Source organism: Curcuma longa, chromosome 2 (assembly GCF_044706935.1).
Source record: "Curcuma longa cultivar G26 ecotype Majalengka, Jawa Barat chromosome 2, ITB_CL_G26_1.1, whole genome shotgun sequence".
Classification (NCBI taxonomy): domain Eukaryota; kingdom Viridiplantae; phylum Streptophyta; class Magnoliopsida; order Zingiberales; family Zingiberaceae; genus Curcuma; species Curcuma longa.
Window position 1 is genome coordinate 8069091 of NC_133862.1, and position 26274 is coordinate 8095364.

The 26274-nt window shown below is 39.0% G+C and overlaps 4 protein-coding genes and 1 long non-coding RNA gene across 5 annotated transcripts; 2 read left to right on the forward strand and 3 right to left on the reverse strand.

The window, feature by feature from the left end:
* Positions 1-128: 128 nt before the first annotated feature.
* On the forward strand, positions 129-1904 carry LOC141822411 (pentatricopeptide repeat-containing protein At4g33170-like). The gene has a single exon (XM_074709857.1). It carries the CDS (start codon positions 129-131, stop codon positions 1902-1904), a length of 1776 nt encoding a protein of 591 aa, XP_074565958.1.
* Positions 1769-4026, reverse strand: LOC141822413 (tRNA dimethylallyltransferase 9). The gene is given in 3 exon segments (XM_074709858.1): positions 1769-2347; positions 2350-3389; positions 3938-4026. Coding segments are annotated over 2 exon segments (1314 nt in total). The 5' UTR covers positions 3356-3389; positions 3938-4026; the 3' UTR covers positions 1769-2039.
* Positions 4027-7481: 3455 nt separating this feature from the next.
* Positions 7482-8727, forward strand: LOC141822418 (UPF0496 protein 4-like). Its single transcript, XM_074709863.1, has one exon. It carries the CDS (start codon positions 7581-7583, stop codon positions 8520-8522), a length of 942 nt encoding a protein of 313 aa, XP_074565964.1. The 5' UTR covers positions 7482-7580; the 3' UTR covers positions 8523-8727.
* Positions 8728-11231: 2504 nt separating this feature from the next.
* On the reverse strand, positions 11232-14392 carry LOC141822154 (putative disease resistance RPP13-like protein 1). Its single transcript, XM_074709590.1, has 2 exons — positions 11375-14392; positions 11232-11283 (listed from the first exon to the last, which is right to left on the reverse strand). Exons 1-2 carry the CDS (start codon positions 14390-14392, stop codon positions 11257-11259), a joined length of 3045 nt encoding a protein of 1014 aa, XP_074565691.1. The 3' UTR covers positions 11232-11256.
* A 6120-nt stretch (positions 14393-20512) lies between these two features.
* LOC141822156 (uncharacterized) lies at positions 20513-21831 on the reverse strand. Its single transcript, XR_012601241.1, has 4 exons — positions 21685-21831; positions 21514-21609; positions 21326-21425; positions 20513-20587 (listed from the first exon to the last, which is right to left on the reverse strand). It is a non-coding gene; the product is annotated as an uncharacterized LOC141822156 (long non-coding RNA).
* Positions 21832-26274: the final 4443 nt, after the last annotated feature.

The following is a 26274-nucleotide window of genomic DNA, read 5'->3' on the forward strand; positions in this document are numbered from 1 at the left end:
AATGAAGAGAGATATTAAATTTAATTAAAAAATGGTAAATCGATTTATTTCGAATTGTATCGAACCATATCGGATCGGGTCTGTGTCCTATAAATGAGACGGGACCACGCGATATCCGTTCAACCCAAATGACTCGGGTCCTGCGACCCCTCGTCGGTTCAATCGACCGGGCGGTTCGTCATCGGCTTTTCTCTTCGACCGTTCTCTTCCCTTCGCCGGACCTCCAAACCCTAGAGGACCACTACGCTCGCCTCCTCCGTCGATGCGCCTTAACCTCCGACCTCCGCCTCGGCGCCGCCGTTCATTCCCGCCTCCTCCGGCGATGCCTTATTCTCCCCTTCCTTCCTTCCTCCCTTTTCCTCCAAAACCACCTCCTCAACATGTACTTCAAGTGCTTCCCCGATCCATCACTTGGCCTCCGCCTGTTCGACTGCATGCCCCGCCGAAACGCCGTCAGCTGGTCCGCCGCCATCGCCGGCCTCATCCAGTCCGGCCGCCCCCATCGCGCGCTCTCCGTCTTCTCCGCCATGCTTCGCGAGGGCGATGCCCGGCCTAACGAGTTCGCCCTCGTGAGTGCGCTCAACGCGAGCTCGCTCGCCGGTTGCGGCGCCGCTCTGGCTCAACAAATATACTCTCTGGTTCTTCGTCTCGGCTTCGGGTCCAACGAGTTCCTCATGAACGCGTTCCTCATGTCCTTCATTAGGAGTGGGAAGATGGAGGAAGCGGCGGAGGTTTTTGGTAAAATCGGGGGCAGCAATGTTGTCACTTGGAACTCGATGCTCGCTGGTTACTTGCAGTCCTCATGCTCGGAGATCTGGAGATTCTGGTGCCGGATGATTCAAGCAGGTTTAAGGCCGGATGAGTTCTCTTTCAGCAGCGTTCTCTCGGGACTGGCAAAAGCTTCGAGCTTGAGGTGCGGCGTGCAGGTCCATGGCCAAGTCATAAGGCACGGCCATGGCGACGATCTCTGCGTGGGGAATTCACTGGTTGAAATGTACTCCAAGAACAAATCTTTGGCTTCCAGCATCAAAGCCTTTGAAGAGATGCCTCGCCATGATGTGGTCTCATGGACGCAGATGGCCGCCGGTTGCTTAGATTGCTGCTGCCCGGCGAAGTCACTGAGGATCGTGGAGCAGATGAAGTTGGCCGGTGTGATGCCGAACAAGTTCACCATGGCAACATGGTTCAATGCTTGTTCTAGCTTGGCTTCACTGGAAGAAGGGAAGAAAGCCCATGGCTTCAGGATTAAGATGGGCAGCAATGTAGACAAGTGTGTCGATAATTCACTCATCGACATGTATGCGAAATGTGGTTCCATGAGCAGCGCAAAGCAGGTTTTCAAATGGATGAAGGATAGATCAGTTATCTCATGGACTTCAATGATCATCGGATTTGCAAAACATGGTCTTGCTCGAGAAGCCGTGAAGGCATTCGATCAAATGGTCTCTGAGAACGTGAAGCCAAATTTCATCACGATGATCTGTGTCTTGTATGCGTGTGTTCAGGGTGGACTCGTGGATGAAGGGAGAAGCTATTTCGATTCAATGGTGCGCGAGCATGGCATTCTCCCTGAAGAGGATCACTATGCATGCATGGTGGATCTCCTTGGGAAGGCAGGGCATGTTGCAGAGGCAGAGGAGTTGATACAAACCATGCCTTTCGAACCAGGTTTGCTTGTTTGGCAGACATTGCTGGGTGCTTGTCAACTTCACGGCAATGTAGAGATCGGCAAGAGGGCGGCCGAGAAAGCATTAGCTCTGGAGAAGAAGGATCCATCAACTTATGTTTTGCTTTCTAACATGTATGCTGATGCAAGAAATTGGGATACAGCAGCAAGGATTCGAGAATTAATGGAGGAAAGGGAAGTCAGGAAAATGCTCGGATCTAGTTGGATAAGATCATGAAGGTTTCCATTGTGAAAGATGGAACCTTTCAATAATCACTGGAAACGCTAACATCAAGTTTAAATGGCAAAACAACCTCTCTAGACAACTCTAAATTTGCTGATAGATGAAGGCAAACTGTATAGCATGCATATTTCAGACAGCCATGGCTGGCTGATGCTGGGTACTCCTTATCCAATCTAAAACATGATTACAATCTTCATCATGCAAAAACAGCTTCACTTGCGCTTGATAGGACTTCAATTCATAGGCTTCCCTTCTCTGAGTGATTTCTTTCTTCATTTGAAGTGACTCAGGCACTGCCAATTTCCTTGTTTCAGTGTGGTACGCACTGCAAATAAAATCAGTAATTTCTTCAAATGGTTTTGAAGCATCAAGCCAATGGTAGATTTGTTCATTCCTAAACCAAGTTGTCTGCCTCTTTGCAAAATTTCGAGATGCTTTTGAAATCGAGACAAAAAAGCATACAAATCTTCGGGAGAACTTCCTCCTTGTTGCCTACAGCTTAACAGATATTCCATGGCTTGCCTGTATCCAATTGACCGGGTCGCAGAGTTCATGTCGGGACGAAGACCGATGTCAAGAAGCCATGATGCTTCTGAGAGTAGTCCTTCAGTTTCCATGAGCATATTTTCGCACCTCAAGTCGATAGCCCTGTACAGATCAACTCTTGGAACTGTAAGGAAGAAACAAATGAAGTCATAGTCCAGATTCTTTGGATGATGATGGCTGTCGTTCTCATCGTAAGAGTGATTAGCAACTGAAGTGTCCGCCTGACGAAATGAATCGTAGGGTACACTAAAAGCTGAAGGAGGCGATCCAGATGATCTGATAATTTCAAGGCTGCGTCGTAATCGATACCAGTTGTTGGTAGAAAAAAACTGAGCTTTGGGGTCGCCAGACTTAACCACCAAATCCACAGCTGCATCCCATTGATTGTTCTTCTGCAACTCCATGAGCTCTGAAAATACTTTGGAAGTTATCTCCGATGACGCCTTTGGGACATCAGGCTTTCCATACAAATACCATCTCAAGTATAATCCAGTTCCCCCAGCAACAATTGGCACTCTGCTTTTCTCCAGAACAGATTGTGTTGCCTTTCTTGCATCCTCAAAGAACTGCCCTGCAGAATAATCTTCGTAAGGGTGCAAGATGTCGAGCAGGTGATGAGGCACCTCATTTCTCTCAGAAGCTGAAGGTTTAGCTGATCCCACATCAAGTCCGCGATACACTTGCACGGAATCAGCACTAATAATCTCTCCGTCCAGCCTCTTCGCAAGCTCCAGCGCAAGCCTACTCTTTCCTGCTCCCGTAGGACCAGAGATTACAATGACCTTCTTCTTCATTGATTCAGAGATGGAGCAAGTAGTCCTCAAAGCATTCCTTCTTGTAAAAAGAGATATTGGAGTTAGTTTTGGTGATGACCAAATAGGAAGACTCATCTTCTTCATGCTTGATGCCACCCTCACAGCCCACTAAGCTAATCTACAGCAAATTGACAAATGAAATATTTTCAGAAGATTGAGCAACGAGGATCAAATTGTAGTACTAAAACTGAACATGAACGAAATTAGATAATAACTCTGTGAAATGTTTAGGCATTCCGTCAAACAATTGGTAGGCGGATAAAAAATTTGTGAGCAAACAATACTGTTGGAAGCAAAAACCTAGAATCGAACCTGATGGAGGAGGAAGAGAATGACTCTGTAAAATCTATCGACTCTTGTTGCAGGAAAACAACAAATTGATGCCAAAATCCATTTTTTTCCCCTTTTTTTTTGAGAGAGAGAGAGAGAGAAAGCAGGAACTGAGCACAAGAACCATATCCATAATCCATGTTCGTTTGGATAGATTTTCTTTGATTTTGCATACCAATACAGAGCGAGCAGAAGAAACAGTACACGATTTTGGTACCTTGCTTTTGGAAAGGCAGGGCATTTCGGTATCCGCTCAAATCGATTATAGAGAGGCGGGAAAGAATTGCGCCGGTAATGGCCGTAAAAACAGCTAACGAAACCATACGAACTACTTACCGTCGCCGTGGGCGGCGCTCGGAGATCGGCGGCGGCGACCGTCTTGGTTCGGAAAGGATTCAGCAGGAGACTATGAATCGGCCGGTGATTGAGACGGCGGTAGGAATATTAAATAATTAATTTATTTTTACGTTAAAAATCAGGCAAAAGATTTAAAAAGGCCCTCACTTCTTTTGATATTCCACTACGACATTTCACAATGTTCAAATAGGACCTTCTTATTCTATGAAATTTCTCAACTGGAACAATACACACACAACTCAGTGCTCTGTTCATGCCTCTTCTTCTTCTTCTTCTTCTTCTTCCTATTCTACTGCTCCTGTTTTCTCTCCTGGAGCTAAACCTTTGAATCAGTTTCCTTCAAATAGAATCCATTTCAACTGATTGTCTAAGTTTTCACTCAAGGAAGATGCAGGTCTCTGCTCTACTAAAGCACTGCAAACATTTGTAAATAGTATGATTTGAATAAATTCTTCATTAAATATACGATTACTCTTGCCTTGATTACTTCAAAGGCTGCATAAGCTTATTAACGGTTTGCCAGCAATATGCAGAGACTTCATAAATAACCAAACTGAGCAAGAAAAAATTTTCTCACATATTTGTGTAAGTAGATGACACATGAATGCCTTCATATTCTCCAGCATTTCTTTATGTTGATAAATCTGAATACTAGTAATAAGGTGTAGTTAGAAAAGTTAATGAGACTCATATTTGTGATGATCAATCTGAATACTACTAATTCAGAGAAAACAATCCAGCATTTCTTTTTCCAATTGGTTTTATTTGACGAATCTGACTAAATGAAAAATGGAAGGAAAAGTATTCTTTTTAAGTTTTCAGGCTACAGTTTAGAATTTTGATAGAAAACATCATATGTTTGTGGATGCATTGTTCTAATGGTTTCTCTTGATCAATCTGATAATTTCAGATTCAGAAAATATATAGTTTTTTCATGTATGAAAATCATCAAAGAGTGTTTTCAGAAATTCATGTGTAAATTTAGCATATAATTAATTAACAGACAGCAGGCAATTGATTATCAACTTACACTGAAATTGCACATTTTTTTACTGCCATCAAAATTTAATGTCATTCATTAATTAGTTCCATTAAGTTTTTGAAGAAGAATTCTGCACAAGTCAAAATTTAGAATTAGGAAAACATCAGCAATGATTCGAAGACTGGATTTTGTATCTCTGTTTCCTTCTTATTATTATTCTTTCTCAGTGTTTTCATTGCTAAGAAAAAGGGAATGAAAGAAAAGGAACTGAACTTGTCCAATTCAGTTAAAATCTTCATGAAGCACTCAGATCCTCCTCTTTTTTTCTTTTTCTGAAAAACAAAATGAGCAAAAGGGTTGAATTATGAACAAGAAGGAGGGGAAAGGACTTGAACTTGAAAAGATTGGTCATGTTCTCCAAGGGCTTTCTTGAACTATCAACTCCTTGAAACTTGGCATACTGAAAACAAGAGAGCTAAAGTGTTCACAGTTCAAGAAAGCCTGTGGAGAACATTCCCACAATCTCATAGATTTTATCAGCTGCAACTTCAGATGGAAGAACGACAGCTCAAGAAAAAAAAATAGGTGGAGAAGAAGTAAAGCAGTGGGAGAAGGCCGGACCACTGCCGGCTTAAATAGATGTCAACATATATATACATAGAGAGAGATTGCAAATGTTTAGAAGAATTGCAAATGTTCTTCATATTATTATTGTCGATATATATCACTCTTAAACTCATTATTCTGAATTCACTTGCATTGAAAACGCATCTGCCAAAGCATTACGCTTCAAAATGTGCAGCAATTGGTGGCTGCAGGAGGAGATTATAAAGCCGCCACCTTCTTTTTGCATGAAGAGAGGAAGACGAAGATGAAACACAGTGTCTCAGGCGTCGATTCATTGACCCTGCAGCTTTCTTCTCTGTTCCATTCACTTAGCACTCGAAGCCTGTTATGAGAAGCCATGCGCCAGGGCCAGCCAAAAGTCGAAGGCATCTTTTCCCACACAGAAACTAATTTAATTCGTGGATTAATTTACGACACCTCAATCGAGCACTTGAAATGGGCTGCTTTCTCTCCGTACCAAGCCAGCAGCTCCAGATCATGAAATGCATTTTCTTTTCTTTCTCTTTACAGAGAACAAACAAGATCATGAAAAATAATTAGAACTTAGAGCAGCAGTAATTTCCATTGCTATTTGCTTCGCGACCTTCGTCCAACTCCAAACGCGCCATGCATGATGCTCCTTCAACGCGGTCTTTGATTTTCGACGGAGTGGCGTTTTGACCAATTCCTTGGTCAACGGCACTAGAATCGTTTAAAAGTCAAACCGGGAGATGAGCTATTTGCTCCGTCACTGCGGATTCAATCCAATCCAACTTTCAAACTGTGGAACCGATCACGTGGTTTTTGTTTTCCTTTTCCTTTTCGTCCTTATCACGACGCACCGGCATTAGCTGCCTCCGCCAACCAAAACGTTCCACGTGGCTTCGGTGGCTATTGATTTCCAGCACGGAGCCAAACGCGAGCGCGGGCCCACACGGTCGGTCGCTCCATGTCGTCATTCGTGTTAAATTAATGGTCTGAATAACCCGGTCTATTTCGGCTTTTTCTTCACTGCCGGCCCGCTTGGACCCACCACCTCACGCGCATGATAGCGAACCGATGGGTTCTATGGATTGAATCGATGTACAGAAAATTATATGATTAAACTCACCCACTACCGGACCCACATCGTGCTCCAATAACAAAGAGAGGAGACTTGGCTGGCTTTCTCATACAAGTCGTTGGAGGCCATGTTCCCATTAAATGAGTAAATTTATGTTTTATAAATATATCTCATCGAACGATTCAATTTTTAGAAAAAATATTTATAATTGAATAATGTATTTTTAAAAAAGGGGAGTGGAAAGTTTTTCTGGGTAAAAATAAAATTATATAAAAATACGAACCCCTAAAAGGCGGTTACTCAAACTGTACCTGCTACACTGTATGCGCGAGTTCCGTGATAGCAACGTACAAAATCTGCACGGGTAGCTTTAGGTTGGGCTTCTGATTGTTCTTGCGTGTTAATCTTTCTTTTGATAAGAATTAAAAACGCATTTTTTTTTTAATTTTCATTCTTGTATTGATTTAGAGGATTATTTATTAAAATTTAAATGATTTAAATTAGTTTAATTTAATTTAAGCGCAAAGAGAAAAGAGTATAATGAAAATTCGGTATTTCTTTTAGAAATTCAGAAATTCCATGTGCACCTTTTTGGAAATTTGTCGAACTATTTTTATCAAATTTTTACTAAAAATTGATGCTGCGTTGACCACGCAACGGCTCCTCACGCTACTTTAGTCGCGATTCCGGACACCGTCCGCCAAAACCATGTGCTTGCACATCAACCCGTTCCTTAATTCGCGACTCGACTCGCGACGCAGGTCTGGAGCGGACAATTCCAAGCGGTGGATGAGCTGTCCACGTCACTTCCCTCCTATTTCTCGCCTCTTTCCTTTCGCCTATTTCTCCATTTATATTCGCCCTCTTTCTTCTCTCTCCTCGTAGTGATTTGAGGCACGAATAAAATTCTTCTTCTTCTTCTTCTTCTTCTTCTTCTTCATCTCAAATCTTCCACCGACAAGTCCTCCACCATGTTGTTCGTGCACAAGGATGCCTCCGCCCACCGGTTCCCCTTCTTCGCCTCGTCTCCGCCGAAATCGCCGCCGGCCTCCTTAGCGCGCCCCTTCGAAGTCGCCCTCGCCGCCCGCCTGGCCGATCTGCTCCGAGACACCGCCTCCCTCTCCTGGCTCACCCGCGCCGTCCGCGTCCTCGCTCTCATCCTCGATGACGCGGCCGCCCTCCTGGCTGACGCCCCCGTTTCCTCTTCCGACCGCGACGCCCTCGCCGGCCACCTCGACTCGGGCGTTGCCCTCCTTGACGCCTGCAACGCCGCCTCCGCCGAGATCGACCGCCTCCTTCGTCGGCGCCTCCACCTCCGCTTCGCCCTCCACGTCCTCGCGTCCTCCGATGGAGGCCGCGACGCTGAGAGGCTGCGTAAGGCGCGGGGCTCCCTGGAGGAGTGGACCGTGGGTCCCCGCCGCGCCATCAAGCCATCCGCTGTCGACCTAGTGAAATCCCTGGCCCCGACCAACCCTCCGAAAGGCAAGATCTCCGTCGCCCGGAGAGCGATCTACGCCGTCGAGGCAGTTTCCTCTCTGATCGTCGGCGGCCTCGTGGCCGCCCTTGGCGGCAGCGAGCCGCTCGCTGCCGTCCGCGTCCCTTCCGACCTGCCCTGGGCGAAGGAGTACCACGATCTCACCGCGGCGATGTCGCACAAGCTCGTCGGCGACTGGTTCGCCGCGGAGCTGGACGCGGCCGAAGCGGCCGTTAAAAATTTGACGGACGTTATCTCAGAAAACAGCGAAGACAAGACGGAGACGTTACGGAAGTCCATGGAAGACACCAAGAAAGCGACGGGTGCTTTGACGGAGGGTCTGGACGAGTTATCTAACGCCGTTAACGGCCTTTTTCACTCGGCGTTAGGTTTGCGGAACGCGGCGCTGCAAGGATTCCGCGTCGGCTCTTGCAAATAGTCATTTGTCCGAGGACCAATATGCAAAATCAAGATATCAAAGATCATAAAGAAAAAAAAAGAATTAGTTTAGTCTTAATTACGAAAGTTTGTATGTGTTTTTTAGTAGGTATTTGTAACAGATGGGCAAGTATATTTGTATATAAGTTCACATGTCTGGAGCTCCATGAAGAAAATTATTATGCAAATATATTGCCTGTTAATCCTATCGTGTATCTTTTCTCTTCAATATTTGGTTGGTTAATTGATTCGTCTGCAATGTTTGGCGTGACGGCATTACACTAATTTTCTTTACGGGCAGTAGGTTTTTGACTTCTCTTCTGCTGTTAATTAAATTGGCAACAAAAGGACAAGTTGGAATTTAATAGAAAAATCTCAAGTTGGATTTCTTGTGAACGTGAACCGTTCGTTAGTCAATGGTAGGCATGGCATCAACGACACGGCGTCTGGCTTTGAATTATCCGGCCACCGAAAGGTCAGACCACTTGGGCAAGTTGTTAGAAAGTGATATTGGATGAGATAATAATTTGATTATGGACGTTAAAAATAATTTTTTTAAATTTATTAATTTAAAAAATATTAAAAGATAAGAAAATAAACTGCTATGTCAAAAAATATTATTAAATTAAAAATATCTTCTCTCTAAACATCATTCATAAATATTTAAAGGAGATTGGTTGATCAGGCTACCACAGAGATATGACTACTGGAATTATCATTTTTTTTTAAGGAGATTGGTAGTCTAAGTTTTTCTTGTTATAGTTATTATATCAGAGAACATAAATTACTTGTGCTGCCAAATGCTCCTGCATCAAAAAGAGTTTGATCTATCATCTCAACTGTAGTCCTTAGCTTCTTGTGGAGCTAACATGACTCTCAGGATGTAATCGAGTTGGTTCTTATGGTATAGATTTATACTATTGGATAAGGATCGAATTATGAGATTGATAGTCGCGGAATGTTCTCGGCGCCTCCTTGAGATCGACGATCTGTTTGAAATAAGCATAGTGTAGCTAACACGCGAAGGAAGCTGAGATAGAAACGAGGCATCACATCACTTTGCACAAGCTCTCAATTCAAATTAAGGGAGCAAAGATAGAAACGAGGCATCATTACGCTTCATTGCTGCTGACCGACGTGGTTTCCCACACACTTGAACAAAGTTGTGCAACAAAGTTTTAATTTTTTGTTTTTTTTTTTAAGTTTAGGTTCTGAGAATTTAAATTTTCAATTTTCAGAATAAGTATTGTTTGCAAGTTAGACAATTTAGTCAATTTAAACAAAGATTTACTACTGGAATCACAAGCTGGAGCACCAACAAATCTTTCACAAATCATCGTTCTTTCAGTTGCCAGTTGCTAGAAGAGGAGAAGCTAAGTCAAGCAATCCACATCAGATTCCCTCGATCAACTGCCACAAGTTGAATCCTACAGATGAATCTAGAGAGATGATGTGGCATCATCACATTTTGTTGAGAATTTTTGCAACCTCATTTTTTGTAAACTTGCTCATCCTTTGACGTACAATCACCTTGGTGGTTTAGTTGCATGACAAAGTTGAAATCTGCCAAGAACAAAAGAATGAACTTCACGCAACAACCTGCAAAAGAAACATGAATCATGCTCAAAGTTGGCCCTCACGGGCGGGAGCAGCCGGTCAGGACACGGTAACTTGCAGCTGAGGTCGTGGGTTCGAAGGTCCCTAGCGGCAGTTGCGATAATATCAATCTCCGCTATGCAAATTGCCCTTCGCCCCCGTGTCCTGGCTGGGCCCGCATTCACCGTGATGAACCTCCCCCTTATCATGGCGGTTCCAACCTTTTGCAGATGAATCATGCTCAAAGTTGTGCAGCAGAGTATTATCCCTTATCTTTGGAATATGCAGTGTTCTAACCTATGTTGCTTTTTATCCTTTCTTTTCTACTCTTTTGGAATTCCTTTTGCAAGTTCAATAGAATTGTATTCGTAGGGAAATCATGATCTTGCAATTTTCTGCTTTTCTTTTCTCCTTCACTACGAAACTGCAAGGAAATTTCCTAGCAAGGCGACAACTTCTTTCATTATTATTCTAAGACCAACCACAGTTGTACTTCAATAAAAATGCTTGTCCTAATCATGCTTTGAAATTTATGAAAGGTGAGTGCCAACTCTCTTAAAGTGGGTAATTGTCAATGGTTTAGATTCAAGTGATTGTATCTATGTTGTCTTCTTTGTAATCAGAAATGAACACATTATTTTTGAATGTCTCAGACAGAGAAAGTAAGAGTTCAAATTGCTCCTGATATGTCTCTCTTGCAATCTATTTCCATTGTTTTGGACAAAAATCCAAACTTAAGGTTTGTCAAATATCATTCAAACAATATATACAAGAGGAAACAAATAAATAGCTCATGACTTACAATGTATCATTCAAAGTATCTCTGAAGAAGCAAACACAAATAAGTAGCTTACAGGTTACAATACACAATCCAAAATATTTATTCTAAATACAAAGACAAATAATCTTTTTCCACAAAAGAGTAGTATTAAATTATATATATATATATATATATATAGAAGCAGTGCATCACTAAACACCAATGCGATTTAGTGGAAATATGTGCCTTGGCCAAATTATACCAAATCCAACAAGCGACCTTCAAGTAGAAATAGAGAAATAAGTATATTTTATTTGTGATGATATTATAAAATCCACCATTAATTAGTTACTAACCTTGATCATAATGGAGGAAACAATTAGCCATGGAAGCTTGCTGGTTGATCCTGCCCATAGAATAAAATGGTTGTACAAGTTTTTTTTCTTCCTGACAATATTGAAAGGTATGGTAAGAAAATAGATGATCAGATAACTTACCAGGGCGACGAAACTTCCAAAGTCATCCTTTATTTCGTATTTGTATGAGTCTTTACTAAGCAACAAGCGTGTTTTACCATCAATGCTATAAATACTAACTTTTGAAATTTGTTTAATGATGTGCCAATTTTGCTTCCCCTCACTGCAACTATCAAGCAGAAGTGAATTGCATAGCATAGTAAATTTCTGTAAACTATTCAAAGTCGCATTAACCAGGCTTGACACCCATTGTGGAAGCTGTTTTAATTCTGAGGGAAAAGCAACTTCAAATTCCTGCAACATGCCAACCTTCTCCACATATTCCAAATTTGGACAGAGATCAATTTGTAAAAACCTCGTTGGCGGAAGGATGCTATGTTTCAGCTTTGGGCAGTGCAAGAGGAAACATTTTTTCAGATTAGGAAACAAATTTAGGTTGGTTGCCTGAACATCCTCGTTAGGTTCATCATGTGCCACACGCAATACCCATGCTTCCCAATTGGGCATGTTCTTGAATTCTAGACACTCAAGTTTTGGGAATGCAGGCGTTTTGTAGCCGAGGAATTCAGGCCCAATATTTTTGATTGCTTCTCCTCCTTCAATTTTTAGGAATTTAAGATTGGGTAGTTGGCCCAATGGAGGGAGCACCACACATGATGGGAAATTCTGAAGCATCAAAGTTGTTAGGTCAGCCAATGAATCATGTATAGAAGTAGAAACCATCCATGCTGGAAACTGTTGACCAGGGAAATTTTCGATCATAAGCAATTCTAGGGTCGGTGGAGGACTAAGTTGGTTGGATATCCTCTCCGCCTCAATGCTTTGCTCCTCATTATTTTCATTATCATTCATTGTCCATGCAAGAAAGAATCTCCTAAGAAATGTTTTTTTCTCAAGCACAAAGTTTCTGTTTCCTCTCGTTGTTGCCCTTTCCAATTTATCAATAAACAGAGTAATTAGGTTGCACAAGTCTTGCAACTCGTCCAAGTCACAACCTCCATCCATCCTGTTCATGGAGTCACAATGGCCGGCCAAAAATCCTTCAAGATTGTTGAGATTTTTCAACTTCCCAACTCCCTTTGGAACATGGGTGAGCGGAGTATCCAGAATTCGAAGGCACCTCAAATTGCTCAACCTTGTGATGCCCTTTGGAAGTTCATGCAGTGATTTACACCACGAGAGACTCAAAGTTTGCAGGTTTGCAAGACACCCAATGGATTCAGGAAGCCTTCTAATCTTTGTTCCATTAAGATCCAAGTATTTTAGATGAAATAATTTCACAAGAGAGTCTGGGAGGCTGTCTATGGATGTATCACACAAATTCAAGACTCTGAGATATTTTAAACTTTCAAATGCATGATTCTCTATTCGCTTGATTTGAGGACAATTAACGAGGTCTAGGGCTCTTAAACACTTTTGCTTTATTATCACATTGGGAAGGGATAACACATCACCTTGGGTTGAGATGGACAAACGACGAATCTTTGTCAAAGATTTTGTACTTGTGCATTGAGCATTATTAACGATAATCCCTTCCTCTTCCATAAGCTTTTGCCCAAAAGATCGTAAAACATCATGCATAACAAATATATAATCAGCTATAGATCCCTCAGTAATTTGCAAAAGGTTTCTTGCAATAAGTTCTTTGTAGTAGTTTTCTGCTATATCTTCCATCAAACTATTTGCTTGTTCAATTACAAATCCTTCGGCCACCCATAGTCGGATTATGTCCTGTCGAAATGATATGTCACGGTAGAAAGCACAACTAAGAAAACATTGTTTGAGGTGACTGGGTAAATCCTCATAGCTCAAGTATAAAACATTGGATAGTTTAGCACCACTCTCTTCTGTAGACCATAAATTACTTTCAACAACTTTTCCCCACTCCCTCTTAGTCCTTTCTTTGTGCAATAAAACACCAGCCATCACTTTAATTGCAAGAGGAAGACCATCACATTTTTTAACAATTTCCATACCAACTTCTTTCAATTCAGAAATTATTAAATCCTCCTTGTCTCTAAAAACAATCTTTCTAATTAATTCCCAACCACTGTCTTCATGCATTTTCTCAACATGGTGGACAAAATCTGCTGTCATTTCTGTTGCCACATTTTCATGCCTAGTGGTAAATAAGATAACACTCCTACCAGACCCGTTCAAAATGACATTTCTGAGCAAATCTATCCATACATTTGCACTCCATATATCATCTAGTACAAGAAGCAAACTTTCTGAAAGAAGAGGAGCAATTCTAACTTCAATTTCTGCTTTGCTTTGAACTCCATCATCATGTCCTCCTATACCTCTCAATACCTGTTTGAGTATGTCAATCTCAGAGTATTCCTTGGATACATGTAACCACACTTGTTTCTTAAATTGTTTTTTCACCATTTCATCATTATCGAATATTTTTTTTGCTAGAGTGGTCTTGCCCATTCCACCCATCCCAGAAATTCCAAACACACTACAATTTTTTTTGCTATTCTCCATCTGTGAAATTAAGTTTTGAGCAGCTTCATCAATTTGTGTCCCTACAATATCTGTCGCCACAAATGCAGGTGAGGTAGAAGATGACGTCTTTGCTGAGTTATTTTGGGCAGCTACTAACCCACCGGGTACCAATGTATTGACCTCTTTGATTGCTTCAAGTCTATCATTAACTTTCTTTATTTTGCTCCAAATGTCTCTGCGGAACTTGCAACGCTGGAAGCAAGATGCAAGCAAACTGATCGGAGAGTGTACCCCCGAACAAGAACATGGGTGGGCCGCCAATAATCTCCCATCTTCGATAAAGCAAAGTTCAAGTATGTCTTCTGCATCATACATGATGTCTTTTAATTCCTTCACCCAACTGTCGATCACAGGATTTCTACGTCTTTTTTTTTCTGCATCTTGAATATAGGGACTGATTCTTAATAATTTGTCACGAATCTTCTTAAGTTCTTCTTCAACCCCTATCACTTTGCCTACCTCTCCTTCGATAAAATCTGATAGTTTGCCAAGGTATCTATTAACAAAAAATTCTAGGACCATTGCCATTTCTTGAGACGGATGAATCAACTGTTCAAGATCAGATCTGAATTTGTACCAGAACACTTACTGCTTATATATGCTTGCATTCTTATCAACTTCTATGCGAAAGAAATACCAAAAGAAGTAGTTATGGGGGAAAGATCATATTGATTGAGAAAATTTTATAAAAATATACGAAGGATGTAAAAGAAAATTTAAATTTCTCAAATCTTAGAAATATTTGTTGACATTCAATAAGAGTTGGGATGGTAGCTAGCCAAACTTACACAACAATACCTCATTAACCAAATATTATTGATCTTATATTTGTTTAATGAATGCACAGGATTATTTTTTAATTAAATAAAACTATAAATAAATTTAATTGAATAAATTTATGAATGCACAGGATTGTTTTAAAATGGCTTTTATGTGAAAGAAATATATAAAAAAACAGAATATAGAGGCAATAAAAAAACCACTTAGGATATATCTTTTTCAACATAAGATATATACAAAGGATGTAAAAGAAAACTTCTTAAAGTCAAAGAAATTTTTGTAACAGTTAGTAAGAATATAATTGAGATGATTGAAAACCAAACTTGCACAAAAATCAGAGTTGGAATAGTGACTAGCCAAACTTGTACGATGATAACTAATTAACTACATATTATATTATTATTGACCAAATAAATGACTAATGGAAAATGCAATTGGTGTACTATTTATTTTCAGTTTTGCAAATTTTCTAATCAAGAAAAAAAAAATTAAAATGACACTTCCAAAATGGGGTGATTTTTTTTTAAAAAAATTTTCTCCTAAGGGAAAACAGAAATTTTCTTTTGGAGCTTACATATACTTTTGTTTAATGGATGGTTGAAGATTATTTTTTAATGAATAAAATTATAAAATATTTTATAAATTTATATTTATATTTATATGGACATAGTTAATTTTATTTTATAAATTTAAATTAGTCAATTGTCAAATTCTTTTTCTACAAATCTACTCTCCTTTTTTTTAAAACTTTTTGGCTCTAGTTATTTCTTTATTGTGTTAAATATTTTTATAAAATTGTAAATTATTTTCATAAGAATTTATTTTTTATATTTTTGTGGATGTGATAATTTTACATTATTAAATAATTTATATTTTTTTCTTTTATAAGCTTAAATGAAATTTATACTTGAATGAATATATTTATATTTCATTTAATGAAAATAATTTTTTAAACTAATCTGACATGAGGATTTTATAAAATTAATTTTTTTTTTATGATTTGGAGCAACCAATCGACCAATTTATTTTCTAGATTTTAGAAAAGTCATTTGTGAAAAATCTAAGAGCAAAAATTAAAAGGACACTTACATCTTTTTTATTATAAAAAGATAAAATAGAATCCCACCATATTTCTTATATTGAAAGTATTAATGCAATCGACCTCAAGTAATGATTGATCAATTTAATTAATCTTAGTTGACTCGAGTTGAGTTTTGATATTTGATCAATATGTTTATTGATAAGAGTGAGGCATCAAATACAAAAACGTTTGATAAAAAGTTATTATTGGTGCAATCGACCTCGAGTCAAATTGACCAAGATGGATGGTTGAGTGTGAAGTTAAGTAGGTCAAGATTGATTGAATACTTGACAATAGAGAAGTCTAAGTGGTTTACGATTGATTGAACACTTGATAGTCAGAAGTCCAATAAATAATTGACAAGAGAGAAGTCGAAGTGGGTCACAGTTGATCAAACAGTTGTGGTCATAAACCAAATGTGAAATATCTTTGAGTCTTTGGTTCAATCTGCTACATTCATGTCTCTGATTCTCAAAGGAGTAAGTTAGATGCTAAAGCAATTAAATGCATTTTCGTCGGTTATGACGAACAAAGAAAGGGCTGGCGGTGTATGGATCCTACGACTAATAAATGTGTTGTTTCTCGTGATGTTATCTTTGATGAGATTTCTTCTCATGATTCTACAGATGTCTACAAGGAAGAAAATAATACGATAACTTTGCCATTATCCCATTTCTCAGAAGACGTATCTAAAGAAAATCAAGGAGAAAGGGAGAACTTGTGTCCTAACCAAAATGATGGCTTCCAAAGTATAAGTCACGATTGATTAAATATTTAACACTCCGAAATCCAACAAAGAGTTCACATGAGAAGTAAAATCCAAATGGACCATGGAGGACCGGACACTTAGCGATTAGAAGTCCAACAAGAAGTACGACAAGGGTGAATTTCAAGTGGATCATGATTAATCGGATACTTGATATGAGAAGTAAAATCCAAGTCGGTCATGGAGAATCAAACACTTGACATGTAAAGTGAAGTTCAAGTGAGTGGTCATATAAGATCGGACACTTAATATGAGACACGAAATCTAAATAGATCAAGGTTGGTCGAACACTTGATAATAAGGAAAATCTAAACAAGTCAAGGAGGATGATGTTTGATAGCGGTAAAGTCCTAACAGGTTAAGGTTGACTAGATGCTAGGTAGTGGTAAAGTTTCAACATGTCAAGGTTGACCAAATCATCTTAGGTAATGGTGAAGTCTCGATTAGTTAAGGTGGACCAATGCTAATTAAATAATGGAAAGTCTCAACAGGTCAAAGTTAATTGTATGTTGAATAAAAGAAGTCTTAATTGTTAGTATTGATGCAATCTTAATATCTCAACAATGATATGAATATTATCCACTTTAGATCTAAGCTCTCATGATTTTATTTTGGGTTCGATTATATTCCAACAATCCTCCCCTCAAATAAAGTATCACTGAGAGCTCCCCTACCATTATCCCCATGGTCCGGGTCCAAACTCTCTCTACTGAGAGCTATCATTATCCTCATTGTCTGAACCTCCCCTACCTCTTTCATTTTTCCTGAGGATCTTCACATGACTCTGATATCACTTGTTAGTATCGATGAAATCAAAATATTTCCACAATGGTATGATATTATTCACTTTGGGTCTAAATCCTCATGATTTTATTTTTGAGCTCAACTCAAAAAACTTCATTCCAATAGAGATATCTTCCATTTTATAAATCCATGATATATGAAAGAAGGCGTGAATTCATGGTAAGAATAAACAGAGGTATCAGTCAACTGCTAAGGAAAAGCAATAGATTAATGAAGTCTTATATCTTGAATTAAGGATTTGAGAGGTATGAGGGGGTTGCTACCTATCATGAGTCGACTATGGGGTTTGAGCAATCAACTTATGGCATCGTTGCAACAAACACATTATTTGAACTTGATTGAACAACTTGAGTAATAGTATTGGTGCAATTGACCTGTCATTAAGGTTGACCATGCTAACCAAGCTCGAGTCGACACTTAAAATTAGTTAAACTTATTAAAATCACTTTATCAAGGTCTAAAATCACTTATAAGCAATTTTAACCAAGTTTATTAATAAAATTTTTTATATAGTATTTTAATTTGTTAAGTTGATGTTAAAAAAAATAATTTATTTTAATACATTATAGCAATTACTCTATAGTTGTTTGATAAGACAAATATGTAGATACCAAATGTAAGGAAGAGGATCCCCAGAATAGCTTAACAGTAGTTGAGTTTGTTCATTTAAAATATTTGGCATAAATTTTGAAATATGGTCGGACCTTAAAACTAAGGAAGAAAGTTTCTCATATTAATTATTCCAGAGTTAAAAGAAAAAGAGTTTGCATATGTTCCTTATTTTTCTAGCCAAACTAGCTATTTCCCTTAATTAATTATCTACCAATGCCCAAATTAATTTATGCATACCAGATTGAACTGATCAATATATATAAGAGAAGTAACAATAATCCAGCATAAGGAAGAGGAATTGAAGTTGAAGTAATTACATACCTCACTAACTAAAGATTGAAGATGAAGCATAAGTTATGGATAGAGTTGCTGCATCATCTCCTAATCGTTCATCCATATATTGATAGACAAAATGGCATGTATATGAGAGATGTAGTTAAGTAGGTTTTGCTTTAACATCATTTTGACCTTTCTTGCTAGGAGGCTGCATGCTGTATAAGAAGTAGATACACACGCAAAGAATTGAGAAAAGACATCATTCATTCTTAAATAACGATATATACAAAGAGACATTCTTAATTAAACAAAAGATTGAGTGAAAACATCCTTCAATCTTAAGTAACAAAACCTAGCTAGTATATATAAAGAGGCATTCTCAAGCAAAGAATTAATGGAGAAAATTTATGAAGCAAAAATAGATAGTTTGAAGCATATAATGAAATATGGGATTTGATACTAACGCCGAAAGATATGAAGCCAATAATCTGTAAATGGAATTATAAAGTAGAGTCATTTTGAAGGATCAATTGAGAAGTATAAGGCAAGATCAGTGGTCTGAGGACTCTTACAAAAATATGGGCTAGATTATGAGGACTAAACATGTAGAGGTGCATTGTCACTTTGCACGAGAGAAAGCTTAATTTACATGGAGAAAATAAGTACATATGGAGTATGTCAAGACTAAAGACCAAGTTGCAGAATGGTGCAAATGTCACGACCCGGGAGACGACCGTCCGAAAAATTTCGGCAACATCTCCCCTGTATCTATGATAATTCCCTGGATACATACACATATATAAGGCCCACACGGCCAATCCATAACAGGCTATGGATTTATACAAGTAAAATAAATCTAAATGTGACCCACACGACCACTCAACACATCCTACTATATATGCAATGCATCCGTAAAAATATTAACGAATAAAACTCGTTAATTCTTCGCAAAAGAGATAATACGCAGCAGAAAAGATAATATACTAAAATTTCAAACGGAGAATAAAATCCGTAACCACATATACCATGAAAGCAGTGTAATAAAGTCCACAGTAGCAATACGATGTATAAACTCGAACTGTAAGAAAACAAAACCATTACATAGACACATGCAATCCCAAGTCCACAAACACAAAACAATCACAAACTGCTGTGAGGTAGCATGACTGGCAAAATCTCCTCGGCATCAGCTGTAGTCTCCTACCTGATATTTGGGAAGACAGAAAAATCCCAGAGTCCAAAGGGTGAGTACAAATATACTCAGTGGATAATCAGAAAGAAGTACATGCTCAATAGGGTAAATCATAATAAAGCAGATATGAAATAAGCATAACGGGAAGTAATCAGGAGAACAATGTAAGGTATCGTAACTCCTACAGGTATCATACAAGCAATGTCATATCTCAGGTACACGTAGTAATCCATATGCATGATCATATTATGCAATGTATCAACCAAGTATCAATACAAGTACACAATCACTTCATAATGTAATGCACACACATACGGTCCAATGCATGTATATAAATCTCATAATGCAATATGTGCATGTAATGCATCAGTCTACACTGACTCCAGCGCCTCATGTCTAATGAGTCGGAGGTGTAAGACAATAGCGGGGCTATGGATCCAGCACTACAACAAAGTAACCTGGTAGCACCCTCAGTAGGTAGTCCCGACAAGAACTACGTACAATACCTATGGCCAGTGTTGTCCTCAATACTCGTCCAGAGAATAACTCTCGGCTGCGTACAGGCAATACAGCCGGGCTACGTACAAGCCATATAGCCAGACTGAGTACCACCCCATCGCGGTGTCGAGATCAGGCCACTGACTCGGCTGCGTACAGGCCATACAGTCCCCATCACCATGATGGAAGGGTAATAATCACCTATATCACTATAGGCCAACTACGGGCAAGATACACCCACATCTTTGGGATTTACAATCAAGCTCATGCGTAATGATGACATGATCAAATCAGCATAATCATCCTCTACCATGTTAATCAACACCGTGTTAATTAACATGTGTAGGTACTAATGAAAGGTCCTACTAATCACAGGTATCAACATGCTGATAACATCACTAAAATAAAGACAGTAATCAAAACATGGATAGCAATAATCTCTAGCATCAGAAGTATAAACAGAACTGATAATAAGGTCAAAGAAATATGATCAAGCATGTGATAAACAAGAGTATCGAAAGTATCTAATCTATAACGAGTATAAGAGCGTGATAAGTATTCTAATCACTAGAAATGAAAGAAAGCATGTACTGTAAAGAAGAAAGGAACTGTATTGACTAAATACAGTAGACTATCCACCTGTAACCGCACGTCGAATAGAACCTCCAGAAAACACTCTCGTATCGTATCGAAGTCCTACAATCGCTCAGAGTCCTGCAAAAGAGTAATAACAACTCTAAATGCAATGATACATCAAAGAAATCCTAATCCAACCAAGGAACTCTAAGGGTTACTTTAACCCTCTTTAACTAACCTTAACTCAGTTTAGACTAATCTAATCTTTAGGTCGATATTAACAAAGGTTTAACTAATCAATCAATTAGTTGTACTAATCAAATTGATCAATATCACTAACTTCATGTTTAATCAAACCTAAGCTAATCAATCCATCTTAGATTAGACTAATCCAATCTTTAGGTTGATACTAACAGGGATTAACTAATTAATTAATTAATTTTATTAATCAATTAATATAGTTAATTCTCTATTTAATCAATCCTAAATTAACCCACGTTAGATTGAATAGTCATAACCTAATCAAACTAATCGTGGTTAATTAGATCCGAGTTTAGGTTATCCATAACTTAATCTAAGGGATAAGCTCAACCTTAGTTAACCAATCAATTTAATCCATTATCATATCCCAACAGATCTAAGAACTCTGAACAAATCAACCCAATTTATCAACTCTTACCAATTGATCCCTCCATTACAAAGTGATCATCTTCATCAATGGACCAACCTAACCGAATAGATAAAAGTCTTCTCAACAGAATCCCCACCTCAAACCAATATAACAGTAAACCCCCCTCTGTTTGAATCGATTAATCCCTCTAGTCAAATCACTACTCAATACATCAACCAAAATTAAACGAATGCAAGGGAGCTTACCTTAATGTCAATTCAATAGCAAGAACCTATCTCCTCTTCTTCTTCTTGCTTGTTGCCGAACCAAGATTCCACACCTGATCCGATCAAAAATCTAATTGATCTGCTAATCAAATCCAAGTTTAAAATCCATTCAAGAAGAAATCCCTAAACAAGGATCTAAACCCTAGAAATCTAAGCCGATCCCTTACCTTACAGATTCGGTTTCTTCTTCTTCTTCTTCACTCACAGCTGGATCAGGGAATCAACTCAAATTCCACATCAAGCTATGATCTCCGATCACAGATCTGGAATTAATTCGAAATCACAAGAAAACCTCGAGAAAGAGAACCTAGGAATCCAAGCATCCGACCGAATCTTACCTTTTCCAACTCTTCCCTCCGATCTAGGTTGCTCGCGTCACCGATCGCCGTCAGCTTGATCTCCTGCCATTAGCTCCTCAGATCTCGATCCACAGCATCTCCTCTCTTCGCCGGCGACCTCAGAACCAACTACACTCTCGTCTTCTGCCGTCGTCTGCCGAGATCGAAGAAAACCGAGGAGAGAAACAGAGGAAACTCGTGAGGATTATCGCGGCCACTGTGCTTTTCTTAACGGGTGGATCTTTGTTAATGGATTGGATAACCGGATTCTATCAATCAAACCCAATAACCTATTAATATTTGGGTTCAGACCAGACTGATCTTGGTTCGGTTCAGATTATTACGGTAGTAAATCGGATTAATCTTGGTTTGCTCGGTTCACTAACCAATCGAATTCCGATTTGACCCAAACTAATTTTGTTTAATTCGTCTTCGCAAGACGAATCTTCTCATCCCTTTTATTTTGTCAAAACCTCTTCCATTGCGAACCAAACTAAGTTGGTTCAATTTGGTTCAAAATCGGTTCATTTAGTTCACCAACTAAATGACCTCTAATTTGAACGAAATCACTTTCGTTTATTTCGTCTTCATACGATGAATTCATTCCCTTCCACTAATAAAATTTCTAATCATACCCAATTAGAATTAAATTATTTACAATTTAACCCTTAAAAGTTTCGGTATCTTACAGCAAAAGTTCAAAAACTTAAAAAAATAATTTCGTATGATAAGCAAACATACACCAAGAGAGAGTAGTCAGTGACGAGAAGCATTACAGAATCGCCATCTCTCTAACACTCTTTAAGGTTTTTATAGAGAACTAGAGTTTTATTACGATAAATTTTAGAAAAAAAATCAATTAGAATTTTTATTGGATAAATTTAAAAATATTTTTTAAAGAAAAATCTAGTAGTATATGTTCCAGTTTAAATTAAGTTGTGTTAGAGTTTAAATTGAATCATGTTATCAATTTATCAAAAACAAGAGTATTGATTGATCATAAATATGATCATATACCTCCGTACAAATTGCATTTACTATAGTAAAAGTTCTTCTTTCAACTTCTTCCTATAATCAATAGAACATATATTTGTAGATGGTCGAGCGTATTAGTTATGCATAATGTTTTAAAAGAAGAAGAGTTTGCATTTATATGATCCCTACTTTTCTAGCTAAACCTAGTTGCCTGTTGGGTTGGTCTCTCCTATGTGAGAGCGGCCCAAGCCCGTGTTTCTTTACACGGATGAAGCCCAAGCCCTCATCTATATTAAGGGGTCATCTAGGGTTATCTTTAGATGATAAGAGAGAAAAACGCAGCCAAGGGGGAGCCGCAAAAACAGATTTCGTGCAGCACTGTTTCAGCCTGCGCGACGTTCACTTAACCGGGTGTTGCCGCCAATTGCACCGTTGGATCTTCCTGAAATTTTGAGAGAGTATTCCCAACTTGAGGTTCTTCATTCTGAACGGTGGAGATCGTCATTGGAGTCTTCTAGCTGGTGATTTCGTCCCTGTTTCAAAACTGTCAGATTCGGTATTCTTGATTTTAACTTCTTCTATTTGTGTTGTTAAGCGTATGATTACCAAGACGAGTTCTTGATGTTACGCTGAGTAGAAGAAGAAGTTTATGTGCTGGTTGTTGGTGGCTAGAGAAGAACACTTGTGTACCCACTTCTTTGTTGATTTAGTGGAAGGTTTTTGGTGGTGCCTTAGGCCGTGGTTTTACTCCTCACATTGAGGAGGTTTCCACGTTAAATCTCGGTGTTATTTCTTTCTTTGATTGTTTATTTCCGCTGTGAAAATTTTATTATAGTCTTAAGAAAGTCATTCGACGAATTTCGGGGTGTGTTAGTTCGTGTCACATCCCTTCAAGTGGTATCAGAGCCAGGTTGTGATTTGTGTCGAGTGATGGAGGCTAATACGAGCAAGATGATTATGTTGACTGGTTCGAATTATTCTTCTTGGAAGTCTCGGATGGAAGATCTGCTTTATGTAAAGAATTACTACATGCCTGTTTTCTCTACAGAAAAACCAGAGGATAAGACAGAGGAGCAGTGGACTATCTTTCATAGGCAAGTGTGTGGATTTATCAGACAGTGGGTTGAGGATAATGTGCTAAATCATGTCAGTGGAATCAACCATGCTCGGACTCTCTGGAGTAAACTTGAGGAGCTTTATGCAAGCAATACAGGAAGCAACAAGATGTATGTGATGAATCAGCTGTTGGGATTGAAGTATAAGGATGGTTCTTCAATGGCGGATCATATCAACAACTTTCAGGGTCATATTAATCAGTTGTCTTCCATGGGTCTTAAATTTGAAGACGAGTTGCTTGGTTTGTGGTTGTTTGGTAGTTTGCCGCACACTTGGGATACTTTCAGAACATCAGTTTCGAATTCAGCTCCAAAAGGAGTGATTACATATGATATGGCGAAGGCTAGCTGCATGAATGAAGAGGTGAGGAGAAAGTCTCTTGATTCTAATTCTTCTTCAAAGTCAGATATTTTGGTTACCGAGTCACGAGGGAGAAATTATAACCGTGGACCGAAGAGTAGAGATGGCAATGGCAGAAGTAAGTCTCGAGGAAAATTTACTGATGTTGAATGTCATCATTGTGGTAAGAAGGGACATATCAAGCCTTTCTGTAGGCTATTGAAGAAGGAGAATAAGCAAAGATATAAAGAGAAGGGCAAAGACAAGAAATCAGGCGAAAGTAGTGATACGGAACGCGCTGCCACTACCACTGAAGATTTCCTGATTGTCTATGACTATGATGTGGTTAATTTAACTAATCATGATATCAGTTGGGTGATTGACAGTGGTGCTTCTACTCATACTACCTCTCGGAAGGATTTCTTCACTTCTTACACGCCAGGTAGTTTTGGTTTTGTGAAGATGGGAAATGATGGTGAAGCAAAGGTTGTTGGCATTGGCGATATATGCTTGGAGACTAGTACTGGTTCTAAGTTGATTCTAAGAGATGTGAAGCATGTCCCAGACATTAGGTTGAACTTGATTTCGACTGGAAAGCTAGATGATGATGGTTATTGTAGTACCTTTGCAGATGGAAGATGGAAGCTTACCAAAGGCTCGATGATTGTGGCCAGAGGTGAGAGATCTTCGGCCTTATACATGTTGCATGCTAAGATTGTGAATCATGCAGTGAATGTGGTAGAAAATGTGGCTATATCTGAGTTGTGGCATAAAAGGCTTGGTCATATCAGTGAAAAAGGTCTTTCTCTCTTAGGCAGGAAAAATGTCTTATCTGGTTTAAAGAATGTCAGTTTGCAGAGGTGTGATCATTGTTTGGCAGGAAAGCAGAATCGTATTTCATTTAAGTCTTCATCGCCTGGTAGAAAAGAAAATATTCTTGACCTAGTGCACTCTGATTTATGTGGTCCTATGAAGACTCAGACTATGGGTGGATCTCTTTATTTTGTTACTTTCATTGATGATCATTCGAGAAAGACTTGGGTTTATACTCTGAGGCACAAGAGCGAGGTTATAGATGTGTTCAAACAGTTTCATGTTTCAGTTGAGAGGGAAACTGGAAGAAAGCTCAAGTGCATTCGATCAGATAATGGAGGTGAGTATTTGGGGCCATTTGATGAGTATTGTATACAGCAGGGCATTCGACATCAAAAGACGCCACCCAAGACACCTCAGTTAAATGGGTTAGCAGAGAGAATGAATAGAACACTCGTTGAACGAGTAAGATGTCTACTTTCACATGCCAAGTTACCAAAGTCTTTCTGGGGTGAAGCTCTTAACACTGTTGTTCACGTGTTAAATCTTACACCGTGTGTTCCCTTGAAGTTTGATATTCCAAATCGAGTTTGGAGTGGTAAGGATCCCTCTTATGATCACTTAAAAGTTTTTGGATGCAAAGCTTCTGTGCATATTCCTAGTGATGAGAGAAGTAAACTTGATTTGAAGTCAAAGCAGTGTGTTTTTATCGGATATGGTCAGGATGAGTTTGGCTATAGATTTTATGATCCTATCTCAAAGAAGCTTGTTCGAAGTCGAGATGCAATTTTTGCAGAGGATCATACTATAGAGGACATTGACAAGGTGAAATCTTCCTTTGTTTCTAGTAGTGAGAACTTGGATATGAGTATTGTTCCTCCTATGTCAATTTCATCGCAGAGTGAAGTTCAAGATGATGAACATGAGACAGATGAAATAGAAACCGAAGTTGTTGAGGATATACCAACAACTGAAACTCCAAGTGATATGCCACTCAGAAGGTCGTTGAGAGAACGACAACCATCCACCAGGTATCCAGTTAATGAGTATATTCTGTTGACTGATGGGGGAGAGCCCGAATATTTTGAAGAAGCCATGGAGAGTGAGCAAAAGGTAGAATGGGTTCGTGCCATGGATGATGAGATGAAATCACTTCATGATAATGATACTTATGATTTAGTGAAGTTGCCTAAGGGTAAGCGTGCTTTGAAGAACAGGTGGATATTCAGGATAAAGCATGAACTCAACTCTAAGCCACGATACAAAGCAAGATTGGTAGTAAAGGGCTTCAGTCAGAGGAAAGGAGTTGATTTTGATGAGATTTTCTCTCCGGTTGTGAAGATGTCA

What these genes read in the sequence shown, in the direction of transcription:
- LOC141822411 (XM_074709857.1), top strand. Translation starts at nt 129, where the DNA reads ATGACTCGGGTCCTGCGACCCCTCGTCGGTTCAATCGACCGGGCGGTT.
- LOC141822418 (XM_074709863.1), top strand. Translation starts at nt 7,581, where the DNA reads ATGTTGTTCGTGCACAAGGATGCCTCCGCCCACCGGTTCCCCTTCTTC.
- LOC141822154 (XM_074709590.1), bottom strand. Translation starts at nt 14,392, where the DNA reads ATGGCAATGGTCCTAGAATTTTTTGTTAATAGATACCTTGGCAAACTA. An exon ending in TTGGAAGTTTCGTCGCCCTG is followed by an intron (nt 11,284 to 11,374) that starts GTAAGTTATCTG and finishes TTCTATGGGCAG; the next exon opens with GATCAACCAGCAAGCTTCCA.